At 41.2% G+C, this 27,802-nt stretch overlaps 1 protein-coding gene across 1 annotated transcript; it reads left to right on the top strand.

Moving 5' to 3' along the window:
- The first annotated feature begins 3,907 nt into the window (after positions 1–3,907).
- LOC129510725 (cytochrome c oxidase subunit 7A-related protein, mitochondrial) lies at positions 3,908–26,110 on the top strand. The gene is given in 4 exon segments (XM_055326921.1): positions 3,908–4,062; positions 23,719–23,850; positions 25,233–25,308; positions 25,311–26,110. Coding segments are annotated over 4 exon segments (342 nt in total). The 5' UTR covers positions 3,908–3,990; the 3' UTR covers positions 25,373–26,110.
- Positions 26,111–27,802: the final 1,692 nt, after the last annotated feature.

Raw genomic sequence — 27,802 nt, 5'->3', positions numbered from 1 at the left:
TACTGACATTTTACCTCCCACTGAACAGCCCGGCTGTTGTAACATTTTCAGGATTCTTAATTTATGTCTTGCAGGATCTAAAATCAGATGGCAGGAACTTTAGGAAAATAACCAATGTTGACAGGCACCTTTATACTTCAAGAAGCTGGTACACCTTCATGCTCTAAAAGTTGGGAATGTTCTCTACTTTCTTCTTCCAATATATGTCCAGAAGACAGGACAATGGAAGCGAAGAGCTGTCCTAAATCATTTCACTTCTCTTTTCAACCTAAACTCTGTGAAGGCCCTTTCCTTCTACCTAATATCTGTTAGCAAGTTTATGCTCCTTTCTTGGTATGAGTGATTCCAGCATATAAAAATTAAATTTTTTAAGGATTTTGTTTATTTATTCATGAGTAACACACACACAGAGAGAGGCAGAGACACAGGCAGAGGGAGAAGCAGGCTCCATGCAGGGAGCCCAAGGTGGGACTCAATCCCGGGTCTCCAGGATCAGGCCCTGGACTGAAGGCGGCGCTAAACCGCTGAGCCACCTGGGCTCCCCAAAAATTAATCTTTAAAAAAGATTTATTTATTTATTTATTTATTTATTTATTTATTTATTTATTTATTTGAGACACAGAGAGACAGAGACACAGGTAGAGGGAGAAGCAGGCTCCAGGCAGGGAACCCGACGTGGGACTCAATCCCGGGTCTCCAGGATCAGGCCCTGGGCTGAAGGAGGCGCTCAACCGCTGAGCCACCTGGGCTGCCCAGGATTTTAAAAATTAATTTAAGGGGTGCCTGGGTGGCTCAGCGGTTGAGTGTCTGCCTTCGGCCCAGGGCGTGTTCCTGGAGTCCTGGGTTTGAGTCCCACATCAGGCTCCCTGCATGGAGCCTGCTTCTCCCTCTGCCTCTCTCTCTGTGTCTCGCATGAATAAATAAATAAAATCTTTAAAAAGATAAAAATTAATTTATTTTTATTTATTTTTTAAAATTTTTTTATTTATTTATGATAGTCACAGAGAGAGAGAGAGAGAGAGAGAGAGAGGCAGAGACATAGGCAGAGGGAGAAGTAGGCTCCATGCACCGGGATCCCGACATGGGACTCAGTCCCCGGTCACCAGGATCGCGCCCTGGGCCAAAGGCAGGCGCTAAACCGCTGCGCCACCCAGGGATCCCAATAAAAATTAATTTAAAAAGTTAATTAATCAATTGGTTAAATTAATCAGGAAAAGACTTTTATATATCATCAAGAGCTGTGGAAAAGTAAAAATAACTGAAAGGTAAGATCAGCAAGTTAATATATGTGTAAGCTTTATAACTTACAGAACTGTTGATTCTCAGAACACCAGTGAGGGAGAATAGATGATGATGATGATTCCTACTTTATAGAAGCAAGTGAAGCTCAGAAAATGGAAATGACTCGTTGCAAATCACTCAGCCTTGAAGAAATCACAACTCAAACCCAAAGTGCATGTTTTTTCCATTATGCCACAATGTTGCTTTATAAAAGCAGCAACTTTGGGTGGGCTGATCATATGAATATGCCTGAAATCTTTGCTCTTCAGAATGTTGGTAGTGCTGAACACTTGGGGCTCTTGGGTTTACACCTGGCAGTCAGGATGCTGATGTAGACCCTAGATCTAGAACACTTACTTAGCCTTCATCCTCTTCAGGATGAATTCATTTCTATTTCTCTATAATACAGTGCATAAGAGTACAGATTTTTGAGCCAGATGACTAGTTCTTCTACTAACAGCTGACCGGTGCAAGTGACTTTTCTGGTACTATAAGATGAAGATGATAATAGCACTTGCTTCATAGCATTGTTGTAAAGATTAAATGAGTTTATTGGTGGGAAATGCTATGTAAAGGTTGGTTAGTATTATCTATCAGTTTTCCACGGGCTTTCATAAATGCATCATAATATGCTGTAAAAACCTGTATAAAGCTAAGAAAAGCCTTAATCCATCCCTGGAAGTAGGAAACTAGTATGCTACATTCATACAGTACCTTGCACATAATGGAGGCTTAAAAACATTTTTATTATTATTTTTTATTGGAGTATATAGTTGACACACAATATTACATTAGTTTCAAGTACACAGCATAGTGATTGGACAAGGTAATATATTATGCTATATTTAATGCAAGTGTCTGTCCCAAAATATCACTATTATAATATCATTGCTATATTCCTTATGCTGTGCCTTTTATTCCTGTGACTTATTCATTCTGTAATTGGAAGCCTGTATCTTCCACTCCCCTTCACCCATTTAGCCCAACTCCCTCACCCCTCTTCCCTCTGGCAACCATCAGTTTGTTCTCTGTATTTATAGGTCTGATTCTGCTTATTCAAAAAAAATTTTTTTAGATTCCACTTATGAATGAAATCATATGGTATTTGTCCTTCTCAGTCTGGCTTATTTCACTTTGCATATTACCTTCTAGGTCCATCCATGTTATCACAAATGGCAAGATCCCATTCTTTTTAACAGTTCTGTAATATTCCATTATTTCTATCTATGCACAGTCTCTCTCTCTCTCTCTCTCACACACACACACCGCACATATTCCTTATTAATTTGTCTATTGATGGACACTTAGGTTGTTTCCATATCTTGCTTATTGTAAATAATGCTGCAACAAACAAGGATGCATATATATCCTTATGTGTTACTGCTTTTGTTTTCTTTGGGTAAATATCACTGGAATTATTGGATCATAGGGTATTTCATTTATTTATTTATTTATTTATTTATTTATTTATTTATTTATTTATTTATTTATGATAGTCAGAGAGAGAGAGAGGCAGAGACACAGGCAGAGGGAGAAGCAGGCTCCATGCACCGGGAGCCCGACGTGGGATTCGATCCCGGGTCTTCACGATCGCGCCCTGGGCCAAAAGCAGGCGCTAAACCGCTGCGCCACCCAGGGATCCCGGTACTCTTTTTTTTTTTTTGATCCCAGTACTCCTATTTTTAATTAAATAACCTCTTTAAATTGAACTAAAGTGAATGCTACTGGAACTTAGAGTGGTAGTCCTGGATCTTCCAGGCTCAAGGTCCAAATTTTTTCAAATGTTTCTGGTCTACCTCTTCTCCATTCCTCACTTCATTTATCTCTAAGGACAGAGGCCCGGAAAAGGATGAGTAACCAACCAATTCCCTTAAAACTCAGGTTCTTAGAAACTGCAAAACTTATATCCTGCTGTCTGAAGTTCAGGTCACTATGAATTTCTTTTGCACCAAACCCAAGAGGTTAACTTTATATTATTAGGGCGAAAGCACTAACAGCCCGCGGTACTAAAAAGCTCTCAGCAGAAGAGTCCACATTTTCTTATTTGCTTCCTCACTCCCAGGTTCCCAGAGAAACCTGGCCAACGGGTACATACTCCGACTGAGGATGGGGGGGGCACTTCACCAGGTGACCTAGCGAGGGGAGGAAAGACAGAAGACTGTGCAAGTTTGGTAAAGGAAGAGAAACCTTCAACCCAAAGACCAACGGGTGGACTCTAGCTCTCCCCGCCCCTCCCACTCCAGGCCCCGCCCCTCCCACTCCAGGCCCCGCCCCTCCCACTCCAGGCCCCGCCCAATGCCCGACCCTAGCGAGTCCCTCAGCCTCCGGCCTGGTCCGTGGGGCGCTTGCGCACTTCTTAAGGCGTCTCGGCACTGCCCGAATCAAAATGTGTGCGTGGGGGGGCGGGGTGGGAGGGGGCGGAAATTTCGCGCTTTCTACACACCCTTCTACGGAGACTTTCTGCGTCCTGCTAGAGCTGGGGCGGGGGGGCTTGGTTTTTTTGTTTTGCCCTCTTGGTCCTGACACTCTGGCTTCTTGTTCCCTGACAGGGCTGAAGTGGGCATGTTATAAGTTAGGCGATCTCCGGGCAGCCCGCCTCCTGGCGCCGGGTCCTTGGGCTGAGATTTAAGGCGACGGCAGGGAACGGCAGGGTCCTTCTCTGAGGCAGTCGCGCGGGCAGCGGCTGCGGGAAGCGGGGCAGCGGGCGTCATGTATTACAAGTTTAGCGGCTTCACGCAGAAGTTGACTGGAACATGGGCTTCCGACGCTTATAGCCCGCAGGTACGGGTAGCGCCGGGCCGTCTCGGACAGAAGTGGCCGGCCGAGCCTCTGCGCCTGGCAGTCGCGGCGCCTTCGCCGGGCGGGGTTACTGCCTGCGGCTCGGTTTGGTTCGCCCCGCACCTCCCGGCGCCTCTCGGCGTCCGCTTGCAGCGGGCGTGAAGGCTGCTCCTTCCGTAGCTGCTGCCCCGGCGGGGTGGGCCCGGCGCGGAAGTGGGGCCTGACACTCCGCTGGGGTCAAGGTGACCTCCGAGGTCGCCGTGTCTGGGTCGTGGGGTAGCTTGTGGGGTCGGCGTCGCCCAGCGTGCGACCTGGCAGAGTCTGAAGTTCGGCTTTGTCCTTCTGAAGGCGGTTCCGCTTTCGGTCCCCTCAGTGCCTCTTTGTTACCCTCCCGCATACGCCGAAAGCCTCGTCAAAGCACGAGGTGGGAGAGCTGGGATGACAACCGAGGGAAGCCATAGGGGCAGGAGAGGCCGTACGGTTCTTCCCAATGGCCGGGTGAATCTGGGCACTTCGGGCAACGACCTTACGCCTCTCACCTGTAAAACGGTGGACTGCCCTGATCTGAGTCTGAAAGGTATCCCGATTTCGCCCAGATTCTGCTAGCTGGAGTTTCAGTCTCAGTCGTAGACCCTTGATGAGAGCTAACATTGGCTTTGCCGCTTTATGTTCTATGACCTTTATCAGGTTATTTAACTTACTGTGAGCTTAGTTTCATCTAGCGCAGCGTGAGGACAGGTTAAGTGAAATGTGTGCTGTGTCACTGGTAGCCTTTGGCAGATGACTGGTACTGGGTGAGTGGTAGCGATTCTCCAGAAACTGAGTGTGCACATTCGTTCCTTATCCTCACAGAGAAGTGTGGGGACGGTTGGTGAAATGAGCGGTTGGAAAACTAGACTCGAACAGTAAGGATTCCAGGTGGGGTGTAAAGGATCCTTTATTATTGTTACCTTCATCCCTTTTATGGGGGACACTGCAACTTGCCCAAGTTGGGAGGATGTTTAAGGGTGATTTCAGGGTTGCCTGGGTGCCTCAGTGGGTTAAGCGTCTGACTTGAGCTCAGGTCGTGATCTCTGGGTCGTGGGGTTGGGCTTCCTGCTCAGCAGGGAGTGTCTTTCTCACTCTCCTCTCAGCTGTGCGTGCTTTCTCTCTCTCTCTCTCAAATAATCTTTAAAAAATGGCCTGGGGGATCCCTGGGTGGCGCAGCGGTTTGGCGCCTGCCTTTGGCCCAGGGCGCGATCCTGGAGACCCGGGATCGAATCCCACATCGGGCTCCCGGTGCATGGAGCCTGCTTCTCCCTCTGCCTCTCTCTCTCTCTCTGTAACTATCATAAACAAATTTAAAAAAATAAATAATAAAAAAATGGCCTGGAATTAAATCATAAGAGGAGCACTTGGGTGGCTCTGTTGTTAAGCTTCCGGGGTCCTGAGATCCAGCCCCACGTGGGCTCCTTGGTCAGTGGGGAGTCTGCCTCTCCCTGTCCTGCCCACCATGCTCTTGGGCTTGTGCTCTCGCTTTCTCCCAAATAAGATCTTAAAAAAAAAAGTGATTTCAGTCTAAGATCGGATGTGCTATTAAGTAGCAAACATATAGGGAAGAGAGGTGGGAATAGGATTAGACTACAGAAATGTGAAGGGGAGGGTAGAGGAGGAACATTGATCTAAAGAACAAACTAGGATTAGGAGGGAAACCAGTATGGTGTCACTGGTTGGTAATGAAGTTGGTAGTGAAGTTGGTAATAAAGTCTAAAGGAATTGTCAACAGTGATTTCTTTCTTTTGCAGATACAGAGGAATAGCCATTTCTATCATATTTGCTTCTATAGAAGTATTTTTCAGTGCACTGATCTTAAATGTTAGAGTTTAATGAATTTTGACAACTGTATACGCTGTAACTCATACCTCTGTTAACATACAGGACATTCATGACTCCCTAAGAAGTTCCCTATCCCTGTCCACCTTCCTGTTGTGATCATTATGAATAAAAAGTTTTGCCGTTTATGAATTTCACATAAATGGAATCACGCAGTACTCAATTGTGTAAGGCTTTTCTGCCCTCAATATTTTTGAAGTTCATTCACGTTACATGTTTTAGTGGCTCCTTTTATTGCTGTGTAGGATTTCATTGTGTGAATATATATACACACATTGTGTGTTTGTGGTTGTAGATGTTCTTTTAATAGAATTTTAGCATAATCTGGTTTTTGTTACTTAGGAAGTAAAATTTGAGACTAAAACTAACATATTGAAATTAAATTGCCCTCAGACCAGAGATTACCCCGAGATGTATGTGGTACAGGTAGGGCCTTCAGATTTCTAGTGCCTCTTAAATTGTGTTTCTTTTGAGAATGTAAACTTCTTAGTTACTTAAGGATTTCTTACTCTATGTTGAAAGAAGTGATGTTGTGTAGGCTTTATATATAGATTTTTTGGAGTGCTAATGACAGGCATCCCCCCCAAACCAGGTATTCTGGCTTTGATAATTAGGAGTACTTCAGCTTTTCTTTTCTTGGAGACATTAGCACATGTAAAATATAGATGTTTGTAACTTTCAGTATTATGTAAAGTGAATAACCTAACGTGCATTGAATAACCTGATATGGAAAAACTAGTTTCCTAACAGTGGTACAGGTAGAGATTTATAAATCAACTTGATGACAAGTAATTGTATTTTCCAGTGGTTTATTTTATTTTTTTAAAGACTTTACTTATTTATTCATGAGAGACACTGAGAGAGGCAGAGACACAGGCAGAGGGAGGAGCAGGCTCCATGCAGGGAGCCCGACGTGGGACTCGATCCAGGGTTTCCAGGATCACGCCCTGGGCTGAAGGCGGCGCTAAACCTTTGGGCCACCCAGGGCTGCCCTCCAGTGGTTTATTGAAAAGCATTTCTTTACCTTTCTGTCAAAATAAATTTGAGGCTAATAAACACACGAAAAGAGGCTTCACATCATTAGTCCTTAGGGAAATGGAGATCAAAACTACAGTGAGATACTACTTCACACCTGCTAAAATCAAAAGACAACATATGTTAGAATGTGGAGAAACTGGAACCCTACTCTGTTGCTGGTGGGAATGTAAAATGGTGCAGTCACTTTGGAGGAGATAGTCTGGCAGTTTCTTAGAAAGGGAAACTTTTACTTACTCTTTGTGACTCTAGTTAGGGCAGAATGACATTCTAGATAAAGGGAACTGTGAGAGTGAAAGAGGGGAGGGGGCTGCAGAGGAACCGTTAAATAATAAGTTTAGCTGTGGTAGATGGAGATAGATCATGAAAGGTCTAGGATGGTAGGACTTAATTTTGTGAGAAACAGGAATTTACAAAGCATCTTAATTCAGAAGGTTGTGGTAGAGTCTTGTCTGGAGGTTGAAACAAGGGCATACTTTTTACCTTTAGTTTCATGGAAGGTTTATGATGGAGGAGCAAGTATCATGACCCGAGCTGTGCTTGAAAAGGTTATATGACTGAGAGAGACCAGTGCCAGGGATGCCTGTTAAACCCATAAAATTGTTCAGGGTCTTCCCAGGGGAACGAGAAGGAGAGGTATGCAGATAAGGATTTAATGACAGATGTGGGAGATTGGGGGAATGAGAAAGGACTCAGGATGACTGGGTAATGAGAGGATGGGGGTGCTTTCCTTAGAAAGGGAGCTCCTGAATAGGTTTTGTGAGAAGCTGCGTGAATTTTGGACCTGCAGGAGTGCGACATGTCCGGGAAACATGGAGGTGGTGCTGGCAGTTAGAAAGGAACAACTTGATTCACCGCAGATTGAAACTTGTTTCTAGTCCTAAATCAGAGTGAAGGAGTTCTTACATTTCTGTGATTTAAAAAAATAAAAAAAAAAAGATTTTATTTATTTATTCATGAGAAGCAGAGACATAGGCAGAGGGAGAAGCAGGCTTCTTACAGGGAGCCCGATGTGGGACCCGATCCTGGGACTCCGGGATCACACCCTGACTCGAAGGCAGACGCTTAACTACTAAGCCACCCAGGCGTTCCCTTTTTTTTTTTTTTTCCAGGCGTTCCTTCTTAAAATTTTTTCAATTTTCTAAAAATTGTTGATTCTCTTATTTCTCCATTTTCCTTCTCAAGCCTTAAAGGTAGAAGAAAAGGGAAACTTGGGCCAGTCAACTTCGAGGGGGACAAAATCAAGTTGACTTTTGTCTTTAAAAATTTGGAGCAACAAGGGGCACCTGGCTAGCTCATTCGGTAGAGTATGTGACTTTTGGATCTCGGAGTTATGAGTTTGAGCCCTGCATTAGGTATAGAGATTACTTAAAAATCTTAAATTTTTGGAGCAACTAAATTAGTCTAAGAAGAACTCAACTGCGAAACGTGGCTGCTGTTGAATGGCTCTTGATTGTAGAGGTAGTGATTGTGTAAATAGCTAAGAGATTTGATATTAACAAGCAAAACCTTTCCATTTGGCCTGCAGTCCACTATTTTAAGAGCAACATTCACTAGTTTTCTCATTTGTGGGAGGTGTGGGTGGCTCTGCCATCAACTGCTGATTTGATTTACATGACTTTGGTTCTGAAATATTCCTGTCTACATTGTGGTGAAGCTATAGCTTATTTATACATTCAACAGATATTTACTGAATGTGCTTTTTGCTTTTTTAAGTCTTGGGAAGTAAGAGCAGTGAAAAAAACCATGCCAAAATCCTCCTCTTGTGAGGTTTCCATTGCAGTAGGGGAAGACACAGTAGACAAAGTAAAATTCAGTATGTTAGGTGCTGATAAATGCTGTGTAGAAAAAAAAGCAAGAAAGAGTGATAGGTTGTTAGCAGGGTAAAGGAGGGAGCATGCAGTTTAAAAGGATGGTAAGGGAGGGCAGCCCAGGTGGCTCAGCGGTTTAGTGCCGCCTTCAGCCCAGGGCCTGATCCTGCAGACCCGGGATCAAGTCCCACGTCGGGCTCCCTGCATGGAGCCTGCTTCTCTCTCTCCCTCTCTCTCTTTCTCTGTGTCTCTCATGAATAAATAAATCTTTTAAAAAAAATTAAAAAAAAAAAGGATGGTAAGGGAATGTCTTGCTGAGAAGGTGATAATTTGGGCAAAGACCTGAAGGAGGTGAGAGTGCCAGCCATGTGGCTACCCAGAGAAGAGCAATGTAGGTAGAGAACAGTGCCTGGTGCCTGGGAGGTTTAAGGGGCTCGTCTAGTGGGCTGGGGTAGAGAAAAGGGATGATGTAGGTAATAGGGTTCACTCTGTAAACTTTCATACAATACTTAACAAAAACTCTTGAGAACACATATTGATGTAGGTAGGTGCATCTCATGGCCCTAGGAGTCATTGTAAGAACTTTGGGGTTTTGCTCAGTGAGAGAGGAGTCTTTTGGGGAGGTTTGAGCTGAGTAGTGACATCTGCAATCACTGGTTGCTGCATTAAGAGTAGATAGACTGCAGCGCAGCGAGTGTGGAAATGGAAGGAGAGTCATCAGTTGGAGGCTGTTATAAAAGGGGTTTAGACCAGAGTGTGGATTGGTGGAGGTGGGTAAGAAGTGGTCAGATGCTGAGTGTGTTTTGAAGGTAGAGCCAAAAGGATTTGCAATGTGTGAGCAGTATTAATGATTCCGGAGTGCCCAGGTGGCTCCGTCGGTTAAGGTCCAGCTCTTAATTTCAGCTAGGGTCATGAGATTGAGCCCCAAGCGAGACTGTGCATTCAGTGAGGAGTCTGCTGAGATTCTCCTTCTCGTCTGTGCCCCATCCCCCCTCCCCGCCCCTGCTCTCGAATGTGCACGTTAGCATGCTTTCTCTCACACATCAATCAATCTTTTTTTAAAAAATGATTCCAGGGGCTCCTGAGTGGCTCAGTCTGTTAAGCATCCGCCTTCGGCTCAGGTCATGATCCCGGGGTCCTGAGATTGGGTCCTGAGATTGAGCCCTGTGTCGGTCTCAGTGGGGAGTCTGCTTCTCTCTCTCACTCTGTCTGCTGTTGTTCCCCCTGCTTGTTCACGTTCTCTCTCTCAGCATCAAATGAATCTTAAGAAATGATTCCAGGGATTCTGGCCTGAAAACCTGGAAGGATGCTATTTTCAGTTATTGAGATGGGGAAGCCCGTCAGTCCTTTCTATACTGGGAAAACCACAAGCCTAGAAGAGGCATAGGTGAAGGGATTTGCTTTAGATATACTTTCCTGTAAATACAGCTTCCTGGTCAGGTCCACTCTTGAGAACCCCAGGATCAGTCCCATCTAGCTGCCTTGAAACATTGGAAACACTACTCTTAAATTCTTAGGCTGTTTAATGATAGGAGAATATCCTTTCTTTTTATCTTTGGGGCCAGGTAAAAGGAATTATTGAATGTATGGTATAATAAAAATGTGTGGGATTGACTCCCATCTTCCTTATGTAATCTCTGAGCTTTGTTTTAATCCTCTGTAACGTGCGATGATAATACCTCACTTATAGGGTTAATGTGAAGAGTGAATTTATTTATGAAGATTATTGAGGATCCTGAAAAGAAATGCTTATTATAAACAAAGCAGAATGTAGAATTTTATACTGTGACTGTAAAGATGTTAAAATATGCCTGTAAGAAAAGATTGGAGGAGAATATACAACTCATAATGGTTAATGGGATAAGATACTGAGATTATTGGTAACTTTAAAATTCCGTATTCCAAATTTTTACAGTATTATAAATGGAAATACAAAATTATTTAAAACTGTTAAGATGGTCGGTACTCCTTTTTTCAGATGCTACTGTTCAAAAATTTTGCTGTAATTTTGAATCACTTGATGGGTGAACAGTGAGTGATTAGGTGTAATCCTTTCTAAAAATACTCTCAGAATAATCCCATCAAAACAAGAATTTTTTTTTTTCCAAAACAAGAATTTAACTTCAAACCATTTTCAGAGATCCTTGGTAGAAAGTTTTTAAATTTTTTTAAAAGATTATTTATTTATTTATTTATTCATTCATTCATTCATTCATTCATTCATTCATTCATAGAGACACAGAGAGGCAGAGACACAGGCAGAGGGAGAAGCAGGCTCCACGCAACAAGCCCGATGTGGGACTCAATCCCGGGTCTCCAGGATCACACCCCCAGCTGCAGGCGGCGCTAAACCGCTGCACCACCGGGGCTGTCCCGAAAGTTTTTAAATTTTTGCATTCAAGGGGAAATGGTCCTTCTAGGAGAAAACACAAAGCTTACAGAATAGAGAAGTGTGTTAAATTCTTCAGTTCAAAGGGAGATACTTTCTTGCTTTCTTATCTAGGTAGTTAGGGCCTCTCTTTCCATCTCTAATTCCTGAGTCTGTATTGTATACTAAATTTAGACTAGTTATGAAATCTTCTCTTTAAATTAATTGTTGCTTTTAAGCAATAGTTGAGAGGAGTGGTGGGGTCAGGTAGTGGCGTGCTTAAAAATCCAAGGCCCTGGACTTTTTTTGGAGAGGCCTGAGTTTCAACAGTAGACTCCATACTTTTTGCCACATGATCTTTGGCAAGTTGCCCTCTCTGATCTAGTTTTTCCTCTATAAAATGGGAATAGTAATGTCTTGGTAGGGTTGCTGGCAGGATTAAATGAAGTGATGCATGTGAAATGCTTGACGGGATGCTGGCCATATAACAAAGGCTTAGCAGGTAATTAGTGGCTGTTATTCCATAACAATAATATCCATAATGGCAGAGATTGTGTCTGTCTTCTCTATCATGTATTTTTAGTATAGAGTAAGTGCTCAGTAATACATGCTGAAGGAGTAAATGCGGTGCAGAAAAAAGTCCACAGTTCATTCCCATTTGTGGGATTGTGTCAAAAAAAAAAATAGAAACCAAGTTTATTTTGGGGAAAGGGGTTAATGAAGTATAATTGATTTGCAATATTAGTTCCAGCTGTACAACATAGTGATTCTACAATTATATACATTACAAAATGCTCACCACAGCAACTGTACTTAACCATCTGTCACCTTATAGCATTATTGACTATATTTTGTACTTTTTATCCTCCTGACATACATACATTTATTTATTTATTTATTTATTTATTTATTTATTTATTAAAGATTTTATTTACTTATTCATGAGAGACAGAGAAAGAGAGAGAGAGAGAGGCAGAGACATAGGCAGAGGGAGAAGCAGGCTCCACGCAGGAGTCTGATGTGGGACTTGATCCCGGGACCCCAGGATCATGACCCAAGCTGAAGGCAGATGCTCAACCACTGAGCCACCCAGGCGTCCCTATTTTTCTTTATTTTTAAAGATTTTGTTAATCGTGAGAGACACAGAGAGGCAGAGGCATAGAGGGAGAAACAGGCTCCTCACAGGGAGCTTGATGTGGGACTCGATCCCCAGACCTGGGATCACACCCTTAGCTGAAAGCAGATGCTCAACCGCTGAGCCACCCAGGCATCCCTCCTCCTGACTTTTTAATTTAATTTAATGTATATATTTTTAAAGATTTTATTTATTTGAGAGAGAGAAAGAGACAGCATGAGCAGGGGAGCGGCAAAGGGAGAAACAGACTCCCCATAAAGCAGGGAGCCAGATGTGGGAGTTGATCCCAGGATTCCGTGATCTTGATCTGAGCCAAAGGCAAGACACCTAACCAACTGAACCACCCAGGCACCCCAACTTATTTATTTTATAACTGTAAGTTTGTACCTCTTAATTTCCTTCACCTCTTTGCCTCACTCATCCTCCCACCCCTTCCTTTCTGGCAGCCACCTGTTCTCTGTATTTATGGGTCTATTTCTGTTTTATTTTTTTAGATTTCCACACAGAAGTGAAATAATGTATTTGTTTTTTTCTGCCTGACATATTTCACATAGCATAATACCCTCTAGGTCCACTGAAGTTGTTGCCAGTGGCAATATCTCCTTTTCATGGCTATTACTCCATTGTGTATGTGTGTATACGTGTGTGTGTATACATATACACACACCACATCTTCTTTATCCATTCATCTATTTTTTTTTCTTAAAGATTTTATTTATTATTTATTCATGGGAAACGGGGCAGGGGCAGACACACAGGCAGCGGGGGAAGCAGGCTCCATGCAGGGAGCCTGACGTGGGCCTTGATCCCGGGTCTCCAGGATCACACCCTGGGCTGAAGGCAGCAGTAAACCACTGAGCCACCCGGGCTGCCCCATCCATTCATCTATTGATGGACACTTAAGATGCTTCCATATCTTGGCTATTGTAAAGAATGCTGCAATAAACATAGGGATGTGTTTATCTTTTTGAATTGATGTTTTTGTTTTCTTTTGATAAATACCCAGAAGCAGAGTTACTGGTTTGTATGGTATTTGTATTTTTAATTTTTTGAGGAACCTCCATATTTTCCATAATGACTGCACCAATTTATATTCCCATGAGCAGTACATGAGGATTGCCTTTTCTGTACATCCTCTATACACTTGTTATTTCTTGTCTTTTTGATACTGGCCATTCTCATTGTGGTTTTGATTTGTATGTCCCTGATACTTAGTGATGTTGAATTGTCATGTGTCTTTGGAAAATGTGTGTTCAGGTCTTCTGTACGTGGATTTTTTTTTCTTTTTTGGTATTGTTTGGTATTCTTTTTTTTTTTTTTTTTTTTTTTTTTTTAAAGGTTTTTTTATTTATTTATTTACGATAGTCACAGAGAGAGAGAGAGAGGCAGAGACACAGGCAGAGGGAGAAGCAGGCTCCATGCACCGGGAGCCCGACGTGGGATTCGATCCCGGGTCTCCAGGATCGCGCCCTGGGCCAAAGGCAGGCGCCAAACCGCTGCGCCACCCAGGGATCCCGTATTGTTTGGTATTCTTTATAGATTTTGGATATTAACCCCTTTTTGGTATATCATTTGCACATATCTTCTCCCAGTCAGTAGGTTGCCTTTTTGATTTGTTGGTCTCCTTCACTGTGCAAAAGGTTTTTAGTTTGATGTAGTCCCTCCCAATTGTTTATTTTTGCTTTTCCTTTTTTTCCTTACGTGAGGAGACAGATTCAGAAGTATGTTGCGAAGGCTGGTATCTCTGAGATTACTGTGTATGTTTTCTTTCTTTCTTTCTTTCTTTCTTTTTTTAAAGATTTTATTTATTTATTCATAGAGATGCAGAGAGAGGGAGAGAGGCAGAGACACAGGCAGACGGAGAAGCAGGCTCCATGCAGGGAGCCTGATGTGGGACTCGATCCAGGGTCTCCAGGATCACGCCCTGGGCTGCAGGCGGCGCCAAACCGCTGTGCCACCGGGGCTGCTCCTGTGTATGTTTTCTTTTTAGGAGTTTCATGATTTCAGGTTTTATATTTGAGTTTTAATCCATTTTGAATTTATTTTTGTGTGTTATGTAAGAAAAGTTTTGTTTGTTTTCAAATGACCCTTTATTTAAGTAGTTTCCTTTGTAGTTCTTAACTACCTGGGCATTCCACTGCACCACTACTGATGTCATCATCTATGATATCTTGAGGATGGCGGCTGTCAGTATTGCAGTCCTCATGATCTCTTTAATGTTTCCGAAGGGTTCTATGACTAAGGATCAGTGCCACATCTGTCAGGCAATATTGACAGTTTCATCAAAAGTGATACTTCCACTGTGTTTAATGTTTTTCTGCTTCTTTCTGTCTCTTGGCTGTTCTTTGGGGGCTTTGATAATTAGGGCAGAAGCAGAAAAGGTACCATTTCATTCTGAGCCTGTTTTTAATGGTTAGTTTCACGGTAATCTTCAGACCTTCCAATCACCAATTGCCTTGGTAATGTCATCATTAGCTTTTTTTGGAGACAGATTAAGGGGGCCAATCTTTGAGGCTGGGGCAGACATGGCAATGACTTCCCCACTGGTGCTCGCAGATATATAACTTTGATCTTGTTAGGATTGAACTTAGGTGGCATGGTGGAGATGGCTGGTGTCAGATGAATCTGGATTTGGGACAACCTTTGCCTCCTCCTAGTCCAAAGCCAAAAGCTTGCTCTCTTTTTTTAAAAAGTAATTTCTTTGCCCAACATGGGGTTTGAATTCACAACCAATGGATCAAGAGTCACATGCTCTGCTGACTGAGCTAGCCAGGTTTTGTTTTGTTTTAGATTTTATTTTATTTATTTATTTACTTAGAAAGCTGGAGGGGGCAGGGGTGGAGGGTAGTAGGGGAAGAAGAGAGATTCTGGAGTAGACTCTGCACTGAGCACAGAGCCTGATGTAGGGTTTGATCCCACTACTCCAAGATTCTGAAACTAAGAGTTGGATGCCCAAGTGACTGAGCCACCCAGGCACTCCCAGTTTCATCCTTTTGCATGTAGCTGTCCAGTTTTACCAGCACCATTTATTTGAAGAGACTGTCTTTTCCACATTGTGTCTCCTTTGTTGTAGATTAAGTGACCATATAAAGAATGGTTTTATTTCTGGGCTCTCTGTTCTGCTCCATTGATCTCTGTTTTTTTTGCGAGTACTATACGGTTTTGATTATTATAGCTTTTGGTATATCTTGAAATCTGGGACTGTGATATCTTCAGCTTTGTTCTCCTTTTTCAAAATTGCTTTGGCTCCATACAAATTTTAGGATTATTTGTTCTTATTCTATGAAAAATACTATTGGTATTTTGATAGGGATTGCATTGAATCTATAGGCTGCTTTGAATAGTGTGGGCATTTTACAATACTAATTCTTCCAGTTAATGAGCATGGTATATCTTTACATTTATTTGTGTACGCAGTTTCTTTCACCATTGTTTTAATAGTTTTCAAAGTACAGGCCTTCCACTTCCTTGGTTAAATTTATTGCTCTCATTCTTTTTGATGTAGCTGTAAATGGGATTGTTTTCTTTCTCTTTCTGCTACACTATTAGCATATCAAAATGCAACAAGTTTCTTTATATTAGTTTAGTATTCTGCAACTTTACTGAATTCATGTATTCTAATTTTTTGGTGGAGTCTTTAATTGCTTTATATATAGAGTATCACATTAGCTGTAAATAGTGCAAGTTTTACTTCTTTGTTACCCTCTTGGGATGCCTTTTATTTCTTTTTCTTGTCTGATTACTATGGCTAGGACTTCCATTACTGTATAGAAATAAAAGTGGGAAGAATGGACATCCTTGTTCTCTTCCTGATCTTAGAGAAAAAAGCTTTCAGTTTTCACCACTGAGTATGATGTTAGCTGTGGTTTTATCATATATGGTCTTTTTTATTATATTGAAGTATGCTCCCTCTAAACCCACTTTGTTGAGAGTTTTTATCATAAATGGATGTTGAATTTTGTCAGATGTTTTTTCTGCATCTGTTGAGGTGATCATGTGATTTTTTATCCCTCAGTTTGTTAATGTGTATTACGTTGATTGATTTGTGGATATTGAGCCATTCTTGCATCCTGGAATAAATCCCACTTGATTGTGGTGAATGATCTTTTTATTTTTTATTTTATTTTTTAAATTAATTTATTAATTTTTTTGTGAATGATCTTTTTAATGTGTTGTTGAATTCAATTTGCTAAATTTTGTTGAGTACTTTTTGCATCTGTGTTCATCACACAGATATTGCCCTGTAATTTCCTTTCTTGATTGTCTTTGATTCTGGTATCAGGGTAATGCCTTGTAGAATGAATTTGGAAAAATTTCTTCCTTTTTTATTTTTTGGAATCATTTGAGAAGGATTAGTAACTCTTCTTTAAATTTTTAGTAGATTTTCCCCGTGAAGCTTTGTGGTCCTGGACTTTTATTTGTTGGGAGATTTTGGTTACAGATTCACTGTCTCTGGTAGCAGTTGGTCTGCTCAGATTTGCTGTTTCTTCCTGTTTCAGTCTTGGAAGATATGTTTCTAGGAATTCACCCATTTCTTCTATGTTGTCCAACTTGTTCGCATATAATTTTCACGGTAGTCTCTTAAAATCCTTTGTATTTCTTTTTAAATTTTATTTATTCATGAGAGAGAGAGAGAGAGAGGCAGAGACACAGGCAGAGGGAGAAGCAGGCCCCATGCAGGAAGCCCGATGTGTGACTCCCATCCTGGGACCCTAGGATCACGTCCCAGGCCAAAGGCAGCACTAAACCACTGAGCCTCCTGGGCTGCCCAATCCTTTGTATTTCTGTGGTGTTTATAACTTTTCTTTCATTTGTGATTTTGAGTTATTTTTTTTTCTTAATAGGTCTGCCAAAGGTTTATTAGTTATCTTTTTTGAAGAACCAGCTCTTAGTTTCATTGTTGTTGTTGGGTTTTTTTTTTTTTTTTTGTCACCATTTATTTCTATTCTAATCTGTTATTTACTTCTTTCTACTAATTTTTGTCTTTGTTCTTTTTCTAGTTCCTTTAAGGGTAAAGTTAAGGTTGTTTGAGATTTTTCTTGTTTCTGAGGTAGGCCTGAATTACTATATAAATTTCCCTCTTAGAACTGCTTTTTTTTTTTTTTTAAATCCTAAAGATTTTGAGCCATTGTTTCCATTTTCATTTCTCCACATATCTTTAAATTTCCTCTTTGATTTCTCTTGACACATGGATTATTTAGGAGCATGTTGTTTAGCCTCCATGTATTTGTGTTTTTTTCCAGTTTTTTCCCCTATAATTGATTTTCTAAGTTCATGCTGTTGTGAATGGAGAAGATGCTTTTCTTAAATTTATTGAGACTTGTTTTGTGGCATGCATGTAATCTGTCCTGGAGAATGTTCCATGTATACTTGAAAATTCTGTATATTTTGCTGTTTTTGGATGGTATTTTCTGTATATATCTGCTAAGTCTATCTGGTCTAATGTTTAAATCCACTGTTACCTTATTGATTTTACATATGGATGTTTTATCCATTGATAGGTAGGGTGTTAAAGTCCCCTACTATTATTGTATTATTGTCAGTTTCTCCCTTTGTATTTGTTAATATTTGCTTTTTGTATATTTAGGTGTTCCTATGTCAGATGCATAGATACTTAAAATTGTTGTATTCTCTTGTTGGATTACTCCCTTTAATAATACCCTTCTTTGTCTCTTGTTACTGTCTTTGTTTTAAAGACTACTTTGGGGATCCCTGGGTGGCGCAGCGGTTTGGCGCCTGCCTTTGGCCCAGGGTGCGATCCTCGAGACCTGGGATCGAATCCCACGTCGGGCTCCCGGTGCATGGAGCCTGCTTCTCCCTTTGCCTATGTCTCTGCCTCTCTCTCTCTCTCTCTCTCTCTCTCTCTCTCTCTCTCTGTGACTATCATAAAAAAAAAGACTACTTTGTCTGATATAAGTTTTACTATCTTAGCTTTTTCTTTCTGCTTCCATTTGTGTGGAATTTTTTTTTTTTTTTTACATCCCTTCACTTTTAATCTGTGCATGTCTTTAGGTCTGAAGAGAGCCTCTTGTAGGCAGCATACAGATGGCCCATGTTTCTTATTCACTGAATCACCCTTGTCTTTTAATTGTAGTATTTAGACCATTTACTTTTTTTTTTTTTAAGTAGGCTCCACACCCAGCATGGAACCCAACATGGAGCTCAAATTTATAACCCTGAGATCAAGACCTGAGATTAAGAGTTGGATGCTTTACTGACTGAGCCACCCAGGTGCCCAATTTTTTTTTTTTAGGCCATTTACATTTAAAGTAATAATGAACAGGTGTCGTTTTGTCAACTGTTTTCTGGTTGTTTTTGTAGTTTTTCTCTTTTTTTCTTCTGGCTCTCTTCTTTTGTAATTGGTGGCTTTCTTGTTTTGCTTAGATTTCTTTCTTTTACTTTTTCGTAGATTTATTGCCAGTTTTTGGTTTCTGGTTAGCATAAGGTTCATATATAGCAGTGTATATTAAGCTGATGGTTGCTTAAATTCAAACACATTTTAAAATCACTATGTATTAAACCCTCCCCTATGTTTTTATGTATATCATGTCATATTTTACATCTTTTTATTTTGTGAATCTCAACAAATTTTATGGATGTAATGGATTTTTTAGATGTAATGGATTTTACTCATCTATTAACATTCATACTAGTTTTATAAATGATTGATTTAATACCTTTATTATGTTTGCTTTTACTAGTGAAATTTTTTCTTTTATAATTTTCTTTTAGTTATGGCCTTTTCTATTCCTTTTTTTAATAAAGTTTTTTGTGTTTTTTTTTTTGTTTTTTTTAATTCACGAGAGATGCAGAGACATAGGCAGAGAGGAGAAGCAGGTTCCATGCAAGGAGCCTGATGTGGGACTCCATCCTGGGACTCTGGGATCACGCCCTGAGCCCAAGGCAGACACTCAACCACTGAGCCACCCAGGCTTCCCTGGCCTTTTCTATTCCACTTAAAGTCCCTTTAACCTTTCTTCTAAGGCTGGTTAAGTGACTGTAAAGTCCTTTGTCTTTTGTTTATTTAAGAAACTCCTGTTTGTTTTCAGTTCTGAATGATAATCTTGTCAGAGCATTCTTGGCTGTTGGTTTTTTCCTTTTAGTGCTTTAAATATATTGTGCCACTACCTTCTGGCCTGTACAATTTCTGATGGAAAATCCATAGCCTTATGGGGTTTTCCTTGTACATAACTAGTTGCTTATCTCTTGCTACTTTTAAGATTGTGTCTTTAATCTTTGACATTTTATTTGTTATGTCTTGGTATGCACCTCCTTGGGTTTATCTTGTTTGGGGCTCTCTCCGCTTCTTGGACCTAGATGTCTGCTTTTCCCAGGTTAGGGAAATTTTCAGCTGTTATTTCTTCAAATAAGCTTTCTACCCCTTTCTCTTTTTTTTCTCCTGGGACCCCATATGAATATTAGTATGCTTGACATTGTTATAGGGAGTCCCTTAACCTATCCTCATTTTTTATTTGTTTTTGCTGTTTAGCTTGGGTGTTTTTTTTTTTTTTAATTTTTATTTATTTATGATAGTCACAGAGAGAGAGAGGCAGAGACACAGGCAGAGGGAGAAGCAGGCTCCATACACCGGAAGCCCGATGTGGGATTCGATCCCGGGTCTCCAGGATCGCGCCCTGGGCCAAAGGCAGATGCCAAACCGCTGCGCCACCCAGGGATCCCAGCTTGGGTGTTTTCTATTATCCTATCTTCTAGATTGCTTATTTGTTCATCTGCATCTTTTAATCTGTTGATTCTCTCTAGTATGTTTTTCATTTCAGTTATTGTATTCTTCAACTCTTTTTGGTTCTTTTTTATATTTTTTTTATCTCTTTGTTGAGTTTTCCTACATTCTTCTTTTAACTCCAGTGAGCATCTTTATGTCCATTGCTTTGCACTCTTTATCAGGTCATTGCTTATCTCCCTTTTATTTAGTTCTTTTTCTGAAGTTTTGATTTTTTTTTTTGAGCATATTCCTTTTTCTCATTTTGTTTGACTTTGTTTCCATGAATTATGTGAAACAGCTACCTTCCTCAGTCTTGAAGGAGTGGCCTTGTGGAGGAATGTCCCCTGTCTAGTCTGCATGTGTCTCGTGGCTCTTGCTGGCTAATGCTGTAGTGGTTGCAGGCTGAGGGCGTATTCTCTGGGTCTGCCCTATGGGATGATGGGAGTTGGGGTAAGTTCAAGCCAGGTGATTCAGGGGTATTTGGGTCTAGTGCTGCCTTGGTGGGATGGCAAGAGCTGGGTCAGGTTCAGGTTGGGTTGTCCTCAGGCTCTCTACCCTGGGGTACCCTAGTGGGGAGGCCAGAGTTGGGGCAGGATGGGCTGGGGTGCTCTGCATAGGAAGTGCCCTGGCTGAATGGCTACTGCTGAAGCTGATAGGCTAGGGGTGTCCCAGGGTGCTTTTGTGCCTGGGACACCTAGGGGAGATAGTGGGGGATATAATTGGTGCAGGCTGAGGTGTTCTAGTTGTGCTGTGCTGGGGCAGCCTTGGTGGAATGGTTACAGCTGAGACAGGTGCATGTGGTGAAGGATGCCTTTGGGGGACAACTGGAGCTGGTATGGGCAAGGCTGGGGCAGGAAGCTGCAGGCTGGCTAGAGTGCCTGTTCCCATTTGTGCTATTAAGGCAGAGGGGGAATGTAAGCAATGGCGCTTGCTAGCCCCTTCTAACCAGATAGAGTTCCAGTAATTCTCCCACCATTTAGCAGTTGCTCTAGCGTTATTTGGGTTTCCTTCATTTATAGTCTGCCTTTTAAACCACTGTGGTTGTTTTTTGCGGGTTTTTTGTTTTGTTTTTTGCTGTGCCCAGGTTGGGTGAATCTGTGTGGGCCTGTCAGTGCTCTTCCTCACTACTGCAGTTCTTAGCATCAGGTGGGGTTCCTGTTGATGCCATGTCTCTGTCTCCTGCCCTTCACTGTGTGGTCCCTCTATCCTTTGTTATGCAGAAACTGTTCAGTCAGCATTCAGTTCTTCTTCAGAAGGAATTGCCCTCTATGTGGGTGTAGATTTGGTATGTTCCTGAAAGGAAGTGAGTTCAGGGTCTTTCTATGCTGCCATCTTGGACCAAAACCAAGTTTGCTTTAATGCCTTTTTGTTGCCCTGTTGATCTTAATGCTCACCTGCTGGGAGGGAGTATCCTGGAAGCTTTAGAATATGTCTTGTCAGTTATAGGTAAATTTATATTTCTTTGAAGTGATCAAGAACCAGGAGTGTGACAACTCTTAATTTGAGCAAAGAGTTTGCGCTTTTATCCTTTAAAATGAAAGAGGCTGTGCTTGAACTGTACTTCCTATTTATTTATTTTTAAAGATGTTATCCATTTATTAGAGCACAGGCAGGGGGAGTGGCAGAGGGAGAGGGAAAAGCAGGCTCCCCACTGAGTAGGGAGCCCAGGCTGCACAGGACTCAATGCCAGCAGGACTCAATGCCAGGATACAAGGATCACGACCTGAGCCAAAGGCAGATGCTTAACCCACTGAGCCACTTAGATGCCATACTTCCTAACTTTAAATTTTTATTTTTCATAGTTAGAATGTATTATAAAAGGATGTGATTGTATTGGTTTGTAACTCAGCTCCTATCTTCATCTGCATATTATTTGGGAGAACCATCTCTATACCTGCCACTCTATACCTGGAGTATAGCTTTACTCCATCATGTAGAAAACCAGAGTTCTCCTTGGGTTCTTTCTTTTTTTTTTTTTTTTAATAGCCTTGTTGCGATACAATTCACATACCATACATTCACTCATTTAAAGTGTACAACTCAGTGGTTTTTAGCGTATTAATAGATACTGTATAACCATTACCACATTAATTTTAGAGCATTTTCATCATCTCCAAAAGAAACATACTCTGCAGTTATCACCCCCTGTTGATCACCTCCCAGCCCTAGGCAGCTGCTGATCTATTTACTGTCTATGTAGATTTTCTTATTCTGGACTTGCATATGAGTGGAGTCATATAACATGTGGTCTTTTTGATTAGCTTCTTTTACTCGGTATAATGTTTTTAAGGGTTATCCCTGTAGCCTGTGCCAGTACTTCATTTTTCTCCCCCATTAGCTTCTCTTTAAGCCTATGCATTTGCCCTTCTGTCCATGTGGCCCAGGGAGCTGCTAATTAGCAAACCTGTGTTAACCCCCAAATATCATTCTGTTTATAATTATTGAACAGACATATGTGCTGTATGCCTGTAGCAGGCACACTGCTTTAGGCACGTATGGTCTCATGCAGTCTTTTCAGTGTTAGATGCGATTGCTATTTATTTATTTATTTATTTATTTATTTATTATTTATTTATTTATTTATTTTTATTTATTTATATTTATTTATTTAATGGAAAGGGAGAGAGAGAAAGCACGAGTGCACACAGATACACAAGCAGGGAGAGCTGTAGGCAGAGGGAAAAGGAGAAGCAGGCTCCCCCTGGAGCAGGGAGCCTGACATGGGTGGGGCTCAATCCCAGGACTCTGGCATCATGACCTAAACTGAAGGCAGACATCTGACTGACCCACTCAGGCACCCTATTTTTGTATACCTGTCTCAGATGAGAGAAAATAAATTTTCTTTATTTTTAGTATATCTGTTTAACTTATGGGTTAATTAATGCTGGAAAGTTCAGTTATTCTAATTATTTTGTTTTGTCTATGGTTCTGAAAGACAAGTCTCTTACCATTATAGGCCCTTCTAGATTGAGATACTTCTTTACTGTTTGTCTGGACAGTTTCTGACGTCTACTCTGGAGTTCGAGATAATATATTAGTACATCAGCTCATCCAGAGGAGAAAAGAGACAGCTGGGTCTCTTTGGAAATCTAATCAAAAGTTCATATTAGGAAAAAAAAAAAAAAGTTCATATTAGGGCAGCCCTGGTGGCCCAGCGGTTTTAGCACCGCCTTCGGCCCAGGGTGTGATCCTGGAGACCTAGGATCAAGTCCCATGTCAGGCCTGCTTCTCCCTCTGCCTGTGTGTGTCTCTCTCTCTCTCTCTCTCTCTCTCTCTCTCTCTCCCTCTCCCCCCCTCCCTCTGCCTCTCTCTCTCTCTGTCATGAATAAATAAAATCTTAAAAAAAAGTTCATATAGATTATAAGTGTTTTACTGATTTCATAGGAAGATAGACATAATAGATATTTCTGGAAGCCCAGATTGGGCTTTTGTGGTTTGTTTGCTTCCCCCTCTCCCCTATCCCCATCTTAAAGGCAGGGGATTCTTCTCAATGGGGTTTGCTGTGGGAAAGTGGACTAAGGTATTTTGTTTAAAGTTTAGGAACTTTAAATCTTAAAATTAAAGGCCTCTTGATGCAGACTTTAAGAGCCTTTCCTTCCCTCTTGTGTGCCTGAGTGACTGCTTCCACGATTCCAGACAGCCTGCTTGTTGAAAGGTTATTCATATGCCCAGACATGATTATGATTTCAACTTGACATTTTCCTTTTTCCTACAGGGATTAAGGCCTGTGGTTTCCACAGAAGCACCACCTATCATATTTGCCACACCAACCAAACTGAGTTCTGATTTTACTGCATATGATTATGCTGGGAAAAACAAAGTTCCAGAGCTGCAGAAGTTTTTCCAGGTAAAAGAAGACACTAGAACAGACGCTAAAGAATAAGTCATCATTTTGGCAATGATTTTTCTTGTTTTTTGCTTGCTTGATATTAAATTCACTGAGCTGTTAGAAGTGGAGGAGGCTCTCTTGGGTTTTCTGATCAACAGAGAGAAGCCAGAATTCATTGCATTTTAAAATATTATTAATACTAATCTATATACAGATAATTGAAAGGTCAGTGACCCAGCTGTATCTCAGGTGCTATGGGAATGGCAGTGTCTTACTGCTGTTCTAGAAGGTAGCTTCCCCGTCCTCAATAATGTGCAGAATCTGCACAATAATGTGCAGATTCAGAATTGGCTTGGGGGCTTTTGGTCAGTTTAATCCCTTTTTATCTGATAAGTAAGACTTTTTTTTTTTTTTAAGATTTTATTTATTCATTCATGAGAGACAGAGAAAAAGAGAGAGGCAAAGACACAGGCAGAGGGAGAAGCAGGTTCCATGGAGGGAGACTGATGTGGGACTCCATCCCGGGTCTCCAAGATCAGACCCTGGGCTGAAGGTGGCTCTAAACTGTTGAGCCACCTGGGCTGCCCGTGATAAGTAAGACTTTAATTGGGCATTTGGGTCTTGAGTTACTGTGGGAGAGGGAGTTTGGAGACTGTGCAAAATCATGGATTAACATTTTATGAGTCTATTTTTTTAAACAAGGGTTTAATGGCCTAATGGAAAGAAGCTGGATACAAAATGGACTTGAGCCTGTTAATTGACCTGGTGTGCTCAGATATCATTGACTAATGATCAGAAGTCAAACTAAATGTAGTACATAATTTGTGCCTGTGGTCATTTAGCTGTGAATTATCTTTGCCTTTAAAAGAAATCCACCAGGGATCCCTGGGTGGCGCAGCAGTTTAGCGTCTGCCTTTGGCCCAGGACGCGATCCTGGAGACCCAGGATCAAATCCCACGTCGGGCTCCCGGTGCATGGAGCCTGCTTCTCCCTCTCCCTGTGTCTCTGCCTCTCTCTCTGTGTGTGTGTGTGTGTGACTATCATAAAATAAATAAAAAATTAAAAAAATATATTTAAAAAAATAAAAATAAATAAAAGAAATCCACCAGTGCTGCTTTCCTAATTAAGCTTTATATGGTAAATTTCTTGGAAACGTGGAATTTGTTGTATGCATGTTCCTTGGGCTCCATTTTGGAGAATGGCTTTGGCCTTACAGGCTATAGCTGCATTTATAAGAAAAGATATACCACTATCTCAGTTAGCATTCTAACGTATTAGGGCTTTTTACACTGCAGCATGTTGAGGGATTAGTTATAAAGTAGAGACATTTATTCTTTATTAGCCTAAACTGTAAAATCTTTTTATTATTGACCATGTCCTTGATAATTCTTGCTTTCCAGAAGTCTGATGGTGTGCCTATCCACCTGAAACGAGGCCTACCTGACCAAATGCTTTACCGGACCACTATGGCGCTGACGTTGGGGGGACCATCTACTGCCTGATTGCTCTCTACATGGCTTCGCAGCCCAGAAACAAATGACTTAGGCTGCAGAGGACTGGTTTGCTTTTTGGCATAAACGCTTTGAATTTTCATTTTTCACTGTTCTGTAAACATTTTTCTTTTTTACTTGAATGGTTTACTTAACATTTTCCCAGAAAGGTAGAAAGATATTACGGCAATATTTTGGTTTGTTTATGAAATACACATGGTCCATCAGTGCTCATTGGACAGTTAAAACTATTGTTTAAAGCAGTGCTGCTGCTTCTTGGGCTCCTGACTTCCCTGGAGGTTCTAGAGGAAGGTTGCACATAGGCTTATTGGCAGCAGTCTATGCTGAGGGCCTTAGGGACCCACAGTGGTGTTTTTGAACATGGGGTGCAGAGGCCTTCCTGGATTTGGATGCTACTGAGGAAGGAAGAAAGAAGCCAAGGCCAGGAGCATGAAATGGGGGTTTGCACTAGTAGACACCGTGAAGATTTTTCCTTCTTGTGGTAAAATGTTAAGAAAAATTATGTGCAATCTGCCTCTATTCATTGGAGAGTTTCTTTCCAAGAGTTATTTGCCTCATCTCTGATCTTTAGTGAAATTTTATGTATAATTGTTATGTATTTATTCCACCTCGGGAACAGAACACACCTGTTTAGTGTTGCACTTTAGACCAGTGTGTTTTATTAATGCAACTGTGACACAAAGTCTCCTTTACCTTTTCAAAATGTCATGGCTTTAAATTATGATTTATTTTGATTGTGGAATAAATACATGAATGAAAAATCTCAATTTTGAAGTCCTTTTGAATGATCTTTCAGAATATTTTCAGAATACCAGAAGCATTTTAAACCTGAGTCTGATTGCTTTTTTAATTAGGCACCAGATAATCTTTACAAAATGGTTCCTCAAAGTCAAGTAATAGACTAACGGCATATTGATGATTACCATATGGTTCCTTATAAGGAACCAGCTTGCCCCTTAGTAAAATGTGCCTGTAACACACAATTCATTTAGACATTAATTTCCTGTGCTGTCACAATCGGTAGACTTGACCGATTCGGTATCCTATATTAATGCTGAGAAAAAGGTGAGATTTTATTATATATTAAGTGGTAGTCTGTATCTTTTATTTTTTTTAATATTTATTTATTTACTTGATAGGAGGAGCAGGGGCGGGGGGGGGGTGGCAGGTTGTGGGAGAGGGAGAAGCAGACAAGCAGACTCCTCACTGAGCAGGGAGCCCAATGAGGGCCTGGATCCTAGGACTCTGGGATGATGACCTGAGCCAAAGGCAGATGCTTAACCAACTGAGCCACCCAGGCACCCCCAGTAGTCTGTATCTTGCCGTAGCAAGGAACAGTAGTGACCTTTTACTAAGGACAAAATAAACACCTAGTATTCTCACAGGCTAGCAGGCCCGAATTTTTCTGCACAAATCTAAGCTTTATTCTTTTCTGATATTTCCTCCCAAGTTTTTATTTTGAAAAACTTCACAATAAGTACTTGTGTATCCTTCACTTAGCTATATATATATATAACCATCTTTGCCTTTTCTTGCTCTCTCACAAATGCAGGCACACACAATGTATGTAAACACACACATTTGTTCTTTGCTGAATCAGTTAAGATTAAGCTATGGAATTATGATAATTCAGCCATAAATACTTTTAGGCAGCATCTTAAGAATAAGGACATTATCCTTCATAACCATAATACAGTTGTCATATTCAATTTAACATTGATAACAATACTATTTAATATATATTCTATATTTAAATTTCACTAGGCATCCCAATGATGTGTCCTTTATAGTTGTGTTTTTTTTTTTTTTAAATAACAGCTTTATTGGGATATAGTTCACATACCATACCATTCACCTATTTTATCTTAGTTTTTTTAAAGATTTGTTTTAGAGAGAGAGTGTGCACATGCAGGTGGGGAGGAGCAGAGGAATCAAGCAGACTTCCTGCTGAGTGTGGAGCCCCACGTGGGACTCAATCTCACCACTCTGAGATCATGATGACCCTAGCTGAAATCAAAAGTCATTTGTTCAAGGGACTGAGCCACCCAGGTGCCCCTACAATTCACCTATTTAAAGCGTACAATTTAGGGCAGCTCGGGTGGCTGAGCAGTTTAGCGCCACCTTCAGCCCAGGGCGTGGTCCTGGAGACCTGGGATCGAGTCCCACATCTGGCTCCCTGCATGGAGCCTGCTTCTCCCTCTGCCTGTGTCTGTCTCTCTGCCTCTCTTTCTGTCTTTCATGAATAAATAAATAAAATCTTTAAAAATAAAGTGTACAATTTAGTGGTTTTTACTGTATGCAGAGTTGTGGAACCATCACCACAATTTTAAAATGTTTTCTATTACCCTACGAGGAAGTCCTGCACCTGTTAACAGTCATTCCCTTTCCCCACCCCACCTCCCAGCCTTAGGCAACCACTGATCTCTTTTCTGTATCTATAGATGTAAATATAAAATTTT

Source organism: Nyctereutes procyonoides, unplaced genomic scaffold (assembly GCF_905146905.1).
Source record: "Nyctereutes procyonoides isolate TBG_1078 unplaced genomic scaffold, NYPRO_anot_genome, whole genome shotgun sequence".
NCBI lineage: Eukaryota > Metazoa > Chordata > Mammalia > Carnivora > Canidae > Nyctereutes > Nyctereutes procyonoides.
Note: the sequence above shows the minus strand (reverse complement) of the source record. Positions and strands in the feature narration are given on the sequence as shown.